The following is a 10,366-nucleotide window of genomic DNA, read 5'->3' on the forward strand; positions in this document are numbered from 1 at the left end:
TATATATATATATATATATATGTATATATATATATATTATATATAATTATCGTTATACTAATTACTGATTCTCAAAAAGTACCGCATTACTCTTACCATTTCTTATAAAGTAATGATTCGTTACTTTTTTATTATTTTTTTAATACTGAAATAAGACCAGTCAAAAAATTTTACAATATAAATTTTTCAAATATAAATTCAAAATATAAAAAGTAACTATACAAAGTAATTGTAATTTTTTTACCGTTATCGACGAGATACTAAAGAGACTTCTGTGTATTCAAATACGGTAAATGTTAAAGTTACGTTATTTAGTGGCAAATCGAAATTGCACATGCGCAGTTCGTATCTGGATATACGTATTGCAAAAACTTTCTATTGTTAAACCGACCAGTCTTACGAAAGTTCGTGCACAAAGAAAAAAATGCTGTTGATTCAATTAAAGTCTATTTCGGGCTGTCATTAATATAAATGATTGATTCATGTATATTTTTATTGATATAAAGGCATAAATTATTATTTCAATAATCAAGCCTTTATGTCAAAATATACATGAATTAATTACTTATGTTAATACAGCCTGTAGTATAGACTTTAATCAACAGTATTTTTTTCTCAGTGTGTAACTGTTAAAATTTAAATGACTATAAAAATAAGAAACTGATAATATAATAGTAACTAATTTTATGATTTATTAGTTTTGTAAGCATGTATATACGTTTAAAATTCAATAAATACTTAATTGATTTTTATTTAAAACTGTTATTGTAATGTTATCATCCGAGTTTGATTATTAAGAGTTCAAGATACTGTACAGAGAAAAAAATTGTAATTTTACGGCAATATATATAAAATATTATAGTATTACGATCATACATATATACTTATTTATACACTTATATAATAAAAAATCTTGAATTTATAATAATTCCAAATAATATTATATATTTATATTAATAAAATTTTATATCAATTGTCGATAATGTCACCGTTCTTCAATTATCCCCGAACCTTTGGCACTAAACTGTATTATGCAATTTTATTTCGCCTACGTAAGTATATTTTTAATATTCTATATGATTCAGAAACAATAGTCGTTAGTTTTTATTTATACAATTTTTTTTTTATTTACGGTTTGCAAACCACTCAGAAAATCCTACTTCCCATCCCATCTGCACTAGATACAGATAGTGAACGATCATTGATGACAGAAGTTCTCGAAACACGTCAAGAATTCATGTCGTTCTCACGCTCAGAGAAGAGGACTATTACTCATCGTCGTGGTTACATCAACTCCCATGTTAGGGAGGGAGAATGAGATCAACTCCTACAGAACTGATCCTGTGAAGTATGATCTTAAGGTTTCTATCTTACAATAGTCACATTTATAGTAGTAATGAAGGTATTTTAAAAACGAGTAACATGTAGTCATCATTGCCCTCTATCAATGAATTCGGGAAACAACTGACTTATCCGTTTCCATATAGGATTCAAGACTATTATCATTCTATAGTTCTAAAATGACGAGTATAATGCTGTAAGGCGCAAACATCATATTAAACTTCATAACTCTAATTTTAAAAAAAATCAGTTTTTTTTTTAATTAAAATAAGAAATAATTAATATCCTTATATAATAATAAGAATTTTATCATCACATGAGATATTTATTATTTCTTATATAAAGATATTTGTTTTGTAGATTTTAGATTATACAACTTTTGTTTGAACAAAACATTTTGTTGAACATTTTTTTAAATGAAATTGTACTTCCCTTTTTAAAGTGAATGTATGGATGTACAAATACTTTATATATTAAACATATGTATATGTATATGAGAGAATTTATTGTGATATATCCTAATTTTTTAATTAATTGTATAAATTTTTATTTTTCAATCAATTAGATTTTCAAATTGATCAAATTGATTTATATTGAGATGATTTATATTTATATTTATTCATATACTTATGTACTTTCCCATATTAAATACTCAAACAGAACAACAAGTCACAATAACGTCAAAATAATATTAAAATGAATCGAAAATGATTAAAAAATGATTTTTAATGATCATTTTGGAATTATTTTGATATCATAATAATTTAATGTTCTGCTTGAGTATCTGATTGATCAATTTAAATTAAAGATCAATTTAAATAAATAGTTATAAAAGTATTTATTTATAAAAAAGTTTTTGTTTAAGTCAATTTAGCGATTTTTTGGTTGGATTTACATTTCACGAATTACAAATAAAATGGTTATGGAAGGTGTGGTTTATTTTATCTATAATATAACAAGAGAGAGAGAGATTGTTTGCCACAAATAAAGTTCATGCCAAAAATGCAATTTTCAGAATTAATGTAAAACATTAACAAAGAAACAAAAAGTTTCAGTTTTTTAGAGAAAAATATTTATACTAATTGACTCGTGATGAAATCTAGGAAAGCCGTAACTTTTGTATAAACGCCTGGGAAACCTGGCTCAGCGCATTTGAAACCATATGATACTACTCCAACAATATAAAATGTATTTTGATTTCGAGAATCAGGAGTCATCATTGGTCCACCACTGTCACCCTGAAAATCATTTTGCATTGTAAGAACGTATTAGTAAAAACGTATTAATAAAATTATATTGATGTAATATTACTCTTAATTGATGTTTATCCAATAAACATCAATTAAATAATATTACATCAATATTAATTTCACATTCAACATAAATTTTAAAATATAACTCGTGTGTTACGTAATATTTACTTGTTGAGCATGAAATTATAACATATTGTGATGTTATGTTACTTTTAATTGGAGTTTATTTGATTATCTAGCATGCATACAAATTAATTAAAAATTGATCCTTCTTTTTTCCCTATTTAAATCTTAATTTTGGAAATTGTTGGATCGCTGCATCATATTTATATATTTATATACAGGGTGTCCTGAGATAAATTTAAATGGCCAAACTTTGGGAGCGTAAGAAATCGATAAAGAAAAAATATTCTTAAAAAACACACTCGTTTTTGTAACATTTTGAAGAAAATCACAAACAAGACAAATAGTAGTAGTATTTTCATTTTTGTATTTATTTATTACTTAGTCATTTCATATTTATTCACATTATCACTTGCAATGCAGATATTGTTCAAAATGTTGATCTCTTGTGGCAATGCATTTTGTATGAACAGTTCATGTTGTAGCAAAACTGGTCAATGTAGTAATAAGTTGTCGATTCGGCACTCTTCTGTTTGGAAATCGACGTACATACTCTTGCATTGAAGCATTATCATGGAAGTCATAGACAAAATAACATTCTGCTTTGAAAACAATAATATACCAAAAATTATGTTTTGTCCTTTTTTGCTTCAAAACGAAAACGCGTATCTCTAAAGGACTTTTTTTCTTAGTTTATTGATTCCTATACATATATGCTCCTGAAGTTTGGCCATTTAAATTCGGGACACCCTATATATTATATATTTATATATTAATACGAGTTTGTTTCTCTCCTGTATGTTATTAACAGCATTAAATAAATAAATAAATAATAAATACATGCACATCAGTAAAAATTCAGAAATTGACAGAATTATACAAATAATAAAAAACTTACAATTAGTAAAGTAAGTTTATAAAAGAATGATGTGGTGTAATTAAGAAGACAACACTTGATTTAAAAATTAAAAAAAGAGAGAGAGAGAGAGAGAAAGAGAGTAAAATTTTTTATTAATTGTTTATCATGATTTTATTGTTTCTTTTCTCTCACCTGACAAGCATCTTTACCACCTCGAGGAAATCCAGCACATAAAATGCGATTGTCAATCACCGTTGTCGGAAAATTCTGAAAAGCTTGTTTACATTCTTCCTGTGTACGTACAGGAACTTGTATTTGCAAAAGTCGACTGCTTATTGGTCCATCTGAAAAACAAAAATAGCAATAGCAAATATTAGCGTTTTTCTAGAGTAAAAAAGATTATTTGTATATTTGTCATTAGATTATAATTAGGCAAGATTCAATTTATCTCACGTTACTTACGAAAATAAATTGATCCCCATCCAGCAACGAGAGGATATGTCCTCTCTAAATTTTTATTTTTGATAAAATCGTCTATCGGAAGACAAATGGGATGAAGTAATTCTAAAAGTTTATAAAATATTAATCTATATCTCTTGACGAGAAAATATTAATCTATATTACAAAGGAAAAGAATTTATATCCTAAAGTAATATCTAATTTTGAAAATTACGATATTCAGTAATAAATACTGTTTGTTCGAATAACGCAACACTTCCATGAAACCACAACTACATAGAGCGTGAACAGACATTTTTTTACAAGTCACAGTGTAAATATCGTAAATACGTAAAAAAAGTTCATATCTAAACCACTTTCGTAATTTAATTTTAAAGTCTCGATTTTATAAATTTAATATATATCTATTTTAATATATTTTATAATTTATATAGGAAAGATATGACTAACAAGCTTCACAATCTTGTATCTTGATATAACGATGAATGCTTGTGTACCGAAAGTAATGATTGTAATGACAGATTTGTATATATATATATATATATATATATGGAGTATTCGAATTTTAATTATTTATATATATAATTCACACTTCAATCATTTCTAAAGAGTCATACTTAGATCTCATTCTACAATGATAATCACATTCCTCTGTGGAAAAATTTATGTATGTACACTGAGAGAACAGAATTGATTCCAATTAAATGAATGCTAATTTCTCACACCAATCAAATTTCTTCATTTAATGAATTTTATATCAATTTTGCTAAATATAAATAAGGGAACTGTTGCCTTTTTTATAAAAAATAAAATAGAATAGAATAAAAAAGCTTACGCGTAAAGGGTACTTCGTGAGTCGTTTTTAAAACTGCCACATCGTTTGTGTAAGTCTTAGGATTGTACTTGGGATGTACTGTTTTCCTTTCGATGAAATCTTCAAACGGGGTCGCCCCGTCGTTGTTGCTATTCAGATCTAAGTCACCAATACGCACTTTGTATAAATCCGCCCGTCCATGTACGCAATGTCCAGCAGTAAGTACGTGTCGACTGGAAATTAAACTGCCACCACAAAGCCATTTTGGAACGTTTGGATTTTTTGAATTTGTGTATCCGAGAACAGTGATCCAAGGCCAAGCACCTGCCAAATTAATCGATTGTAATGATAATCAAGTATTAGAACAATATATTATTGATTTCAGTCACCTTCATAATTTCTATAAGTAAATAAATACCAACATTTTAATTATTATACTTAAATTTTAAAATTCTATCAGAATCTATTTTAAATGAAACATACGTATTTATTTATTTATATTTCTCGAGATTAATTTATTGGAAAAAAAATTTATTTTCAATTGATTGTAATATAAAAAGACACTTTAGTATTTTGACAAGGAAAAAAAATATATAAAATTGAAATGTTCCTGTAAAGTATTTTAAATATAAAAAACAAATTTTAAATTTTCTATCATAAATTGAAATAATTTTTTTTTTAATTTAGAATTCTAAAACAGTTATATGACAAACAATCGGGAAATGTATTGAGACTCTGAATGTTTTCCCATAATGTAAAAATGATTCGTACCTAATCTAGCTGGAATGCCATTAACGATTTTATTTAATGTTGCATTACTGTATCCGCAATAAGGTGGATACAAAGGACCGTATTGAGTATTCGTGATTTCTCCATTGCCTTGTAAATCGTTGTCCGTATTGCCTGTATTTTCACCATCGAATGGACAGCAAACCTTAGGATCATTACCTTCAAAGCCACAAACGGAAGCACGGAGAAAATTGCCTACTTGCGGATTTTGCGAATCCGATTTCAGAAGATTAAGTAACATCGTACACGATCTGATATTGATGCATTTACCGAGTTGTCCTTCCGGATTTTCGCATGTATCTATCAAAATTCAATATCAGAATTTATAGAATTAATACACAAACTATAATAACGCACTTATGAGTAATAAGTTTCTTCGAGATATATCAAAATAATTTGTGTTTCCTTTTTTTAAATGCATATCGATGTAACTTCAGAAGAATTTTTGGTTATAATGAAAATTCACAATGATAATTTTATGAATTATATTATGCTTAAAAAAATTTCTCATAATATCGATAAAAGTCGACTGTTTGTATGTCTAATACAAAGATTTTTAGAAGTATCAACACTAATCACATTCATTATTGATCAATAGCTTTTATCGTCAAATAAGATTCACGAGATGAGATTTCCTCTGTCTATCTTAGATTATTCTTATTATAGTCATTCAAATGAAATTTCATCTCAAGAGTATATTAGGTGAAATATTTAAAATAAAGTTTTGTATTTTAAAATACAATACATAAAACTAACTATACAGGACAGTATGCAATATTGATTCTCAAGTAGCAAGCTGACGTCAAATGACGTAACGTTTTAATGAAATACACAAAGTCTTTAATATCAATAGGATGCTATTAAAACGTCATCTTGCTACTTGGGTTTTTTAAACTGTTGTCCAGATTAAAAATTAATAGCTTTTACACGCACGTATTACGGCATTAATAAATAATTTATATTTATATTTGTACAATTAAAAACTGCAATGATGTTATATGTGCATGGAATTATTTTTAACGTAGGACAATTGTTTAAAGAAATAATCACAATATAATGATGCATTATCTGGATAATTAGTTTTGTGATTGCAGATGATTCAATAATTATATTTTGACTAAACACTTGAGTTTTACTTTTTAATTTGATAAAATTTAATTTATTTGCGCCAATTGATATCAAATCTTTTTTTATAAATGTTATATATCATTAGAGTTAAATAAATAATAAAAATAGTATCACTTTTTAAAATAATGAAAATAGAATCATTTGTGGGTTTTATAATTTGCTATAATAATTTTTTTTTGAGGCGCACATACGCTTGTAAGGATATTACCACTTATTTATCTTATACATATAATGATAGAATGAGTTTACACAAAACAATCAATATGGCAATCAATGTTAAATAGATACATTTGTTGTCAGATATATATATATATATATATGTACATATTACAAGAGAGAACGAGAGAGAAAGAGAGGGAGAAAGATTAAAAAAATGTGAATTCTTCTTCTTCTCTGATTCAACAAAAATAGCATTTATTAGATTTTTTTATATAAGGATCTTTTTTATATAAGGATATTAATATAAGTATCTTACATAATATATTAAAAGATATTTTCATCAAAACATTTATTATTTACTGCCAAATTGCAATCTTTTTATATTTTAAGAAACTTATTGCATTTATAGCAGAATTTAAATGTCAGACCTTTAAAATTGCTTATTGTATAATTATGATTTCTTTATATCAGATCCACTGACACAATTATATAACTGTTTATTGTGTATGAAATAAGGCACGTTTTTCCGGTAAATTATATCTAACATTTTTTGTTCATATTAAGCTTGACATTGTTCTTATTCATATTAAGCTTGATATTGTTTTACAAATGATGATTTTAAAACAAACATAAACAAATTATTATATAACCACATCCGCAAATTATTTAATTAATTATTTAATTATGATTATAAATTATTTAATTATGATTCAATCATATTATATGCAATTAAAATATTTAATTAATTTTGATATTAGAAATAAGTAAAATTATGATGATTATTCATTTTTCTGTATTAATGACTATTTAATTTATATAATGTATTACAAACTGTTTCTTAATTAGGTATAATAAAATATAACAATCTTAACAATTTATTATTAATTAACAATAAGAAATACTTATACAATGGAATTTAAAAAAAAAATCGATATTTAAAATTGCGATTTTTAACTTATGATATTTTCTGTTAATCAAGATTTTTATTATATTTAATTATTATTTTTAATTTTTATTATATTAATATTTTATTATATTTAATTTAAAAATTCTAGTTTTTTGAAAATAATAACTGTCTTATTTTTTTCCGAAGTATGATTTCAAAAATGTTTTCTCACTGAAATTTTCAACGTTTATCTAAAGTGAACGTCAGTTTATATATATTTTCATTTTATATATACATTTATACGATTACATTATACAGACCAATCCTAATTGCCATAACTTATAATGATGTTTTTTTCTCAGAAGCATCGATCGCTAAGAAGAAGATATAGAATGTTGTAACAGTCAACCTTCACCAATAACCAAACATACTTGAAACTCTCGTTTTCTCGATTTGAAGGATCTGGCCTTGGCCGTGTTCATACAGTTTTACGTCAATGCTGTAATTTCTCGATAATCTATGTAACGGAAAAATAATATAAAAAAATTTCATTACACGATAAATTGATATACTATGATATTATTTTATATTAATACCGGCATTATTGTGTGATAATCAGTATTATGTAAGTATCAGTATTATGTAAATATCATAATAAAGAAAATTTTGTCCATTCACTTACCTTGTTCTATCGTACTGTATACTTTGCATTATGAATTTTTAAAATATAAGAACTAATTAATAGGTATACAAAAAATATATGTCTAGAAAACTAAACGCATTTTTTTGGATGACATTTTGATATTGGATTTCTCTACAAGAAAAACCTAAACAAAGCTTCTGACGAGATTGTAATGGAATCTGTGATTTCGAAAAGATGATACAAAACATACCTTGAGAATGCGTCGACGGTATTAATGTACTTAGTAAACCGATGAATACTAATATGACAGTCCACATTATGACTTCACTTGTCTAGGTATGAATCTATGTCCTGAAAATACAAATATGTACTATATTATTCCAGTATTTGTTAATGAAAAAATATACAAGTAAATTGTTTGGATTCTAAAATAGATTCAATAATTAAATCATTATATAATGAATGTAGAATATGTTTTGTATTATATTTTATTAACTATAACTATATATAAAACATTTCCGATTATAAAAATATAGTAGAAATAAAAAAAAACAGAGTTAACTAACAAAAAAACAATAGGAGGAATAAAAAGAAATTCAAAATTTACGCCAATAATATAATCTATATAAACAAAAAGGATGCAATATATTATTCTGTGTTTATTGTCGCTTAATAAATCTTCGACATTTCTTATACTTAAAATATTAATTCCTTTTTGTTTATTAATAAATATACATTTTTTTATAAATAAAATAAATTTAAAAAATCTCAAAAAAGCAATTTGTAATTACAATTTTGCTATTTCAAAATATTAAAGAAATATATTATATATATATTAAAGGTCCACAAATTATTACACTAAATTTAGTTCAATTATTACAAAAAACGTATATATAACGTTATATATATACGTTATATATATATATATATATATATATATGACGTATATATATATAACGTATATATGTATATATATATATATATATAAAACATGAATTTATGAATATTATGTAGATAAAAACATCATAATCTTTTAAATTATTTTTTTAAATGATCCTTTTAAATTGTTGCAATATAATTTCGCTTTCACATTTTGGATTAATTAATTAAAACGATAGATAATTAATACATATATGAATATATAAAAATATTATAAAAATATAAATCACTCTTAACAGCATAAATGTACATAAAATGTACATTTAAACATCATCAATATATTATGTAAACGTAAAAAAGAATTACAAAATTTATACACATTTAATTTATGTGTCAGTTAAATAGATTTCTTCGTGGAATTTTTCTTACAAACTTAATACATTATTGTCAAGTATAATTTCATAATTATTTATTACTCTACAATGGTAATACATAAAAATTCCTTAATCTCCACATATGGAAGAAATGATGTTCAATTATTTACGCAATATTTATTTTAAAATATGACATTCAATGTTCTCCATATAAAAATAAGTGTCCTACTGATGTACCAAACGACATGCAGACGTAAAATATGATATATAATTCAGAATGTTTCTTTGATTGTAATTTAATGTACTTATTATGCAAAAATGTATATTTCCATGTGAAATGTAATTCGAAAATATCACGAAATCAGTTATAAAAATATCGCGATTTAACAATATTTTGTAACGTATAAACGTTAAAGTAATGTCAATGTATTAAATAATAATTAAGATATCGAGAGAAGTAAATGGATGAAAAACTTTCAAGATATCAATTTATGGAATTACTTTATAATATTTTTTGCATGTTTTTTATATACTGTATTTTATAAAGACAAAAAAGTGCAAAGTATAGGTGGAAAATTAATATTGTAGAATAATGTAAATACATCCAGTTTTATAATATAAATATATATATATATATATATATATATATATATATTATA

At 24.6% G+C, this 10,366-nt stretch overlaps 2 protein-coding genes across 2 annotated transcripts in view; both read right to left on the bottom strand.

The window, feature by feature from the left end:
- The window catches only part of LOC105627894 (venom serine protease Bi-VSP-like), a 28,033-nt gene extending 26,733 nt beyond the window's left edge, over positions 1-1,300 (bottom strand). Inside the window, exon 1 of the mRNA XM_012209167.1 lies at positions 1,273-1,300. Within this exon, the coding sequence (XP_012064557.1) occupies positions 1,273-1,300 (28 nt within the window). The remainder of the gene's footprint in view (positions 1-1,272) is intronic.
- A 958-nt stretch (positions 1,301-2,258) lies between these two features.
- LOC105627785 (venom protease-like) lies at positions 2,259-8,771 on the bottom strand. The gene is made up of 6 exons (XM_012209065.1): positions 8,705-8,771; positions 5,621-5,938; positions 4,871-5,173; positions 4,039-4,140; positions 3,769-3,920; positions 2,259-2,579 (listed from the first exon to the last, which is right to left on the bottom strand). The coding sequence occupies exons 1-6, from the start codon at positions 8,769-8,771 to the stop codon at positions 2,415-2,417; spliced, it is 1,107 nt and encodes a 368-aa protein (XP_012064455.1). The 3' UTR covers positions 2,259-2,414.
- Between the last annotated feature and the right edge of the window lie 1,595 nt (positions 8,772-10,366).

The sequence above is a fragment of the Atta cephalotes genome (assembly GCF_000143395.1).
Source record: "Atta cephalotes unplaced genomic scaffold scaffold00010, whole genome shotgun sequence".
NCBI classification, from domain to species: domain Eukaryota; kingdom Metazoa; phylum Arthropoda; class Insecta; order Hymenoptera; family Formicidae; genus Atta; species Atta cephalotes.

Excerpts from the sequence above, each read along its gene's own strand:
- LOC105627785 (XM_012209065.1), bottom strand. The coding sequence starts at position 8,771 with ATGTGGACTGTCATATTAGTATTCATCGGTTTACTAAGTACATTAATA. Across the intron at positions 5,174-5,620 it reads TGGCATTCCAGCTAGATTAG|GTGCTTGGCCTTGGATCACT; the intron begins GTACGAATCATT and ends TTAATTTGGCAG. Across the intron at positions 3,921-4,038 it reads ATGGGGATCAATTTATTTTC|ATGGACCAATAAGCAGTCGA; the intron begins GTAAGTAACGTG and ends TTTGTTTTTCAG.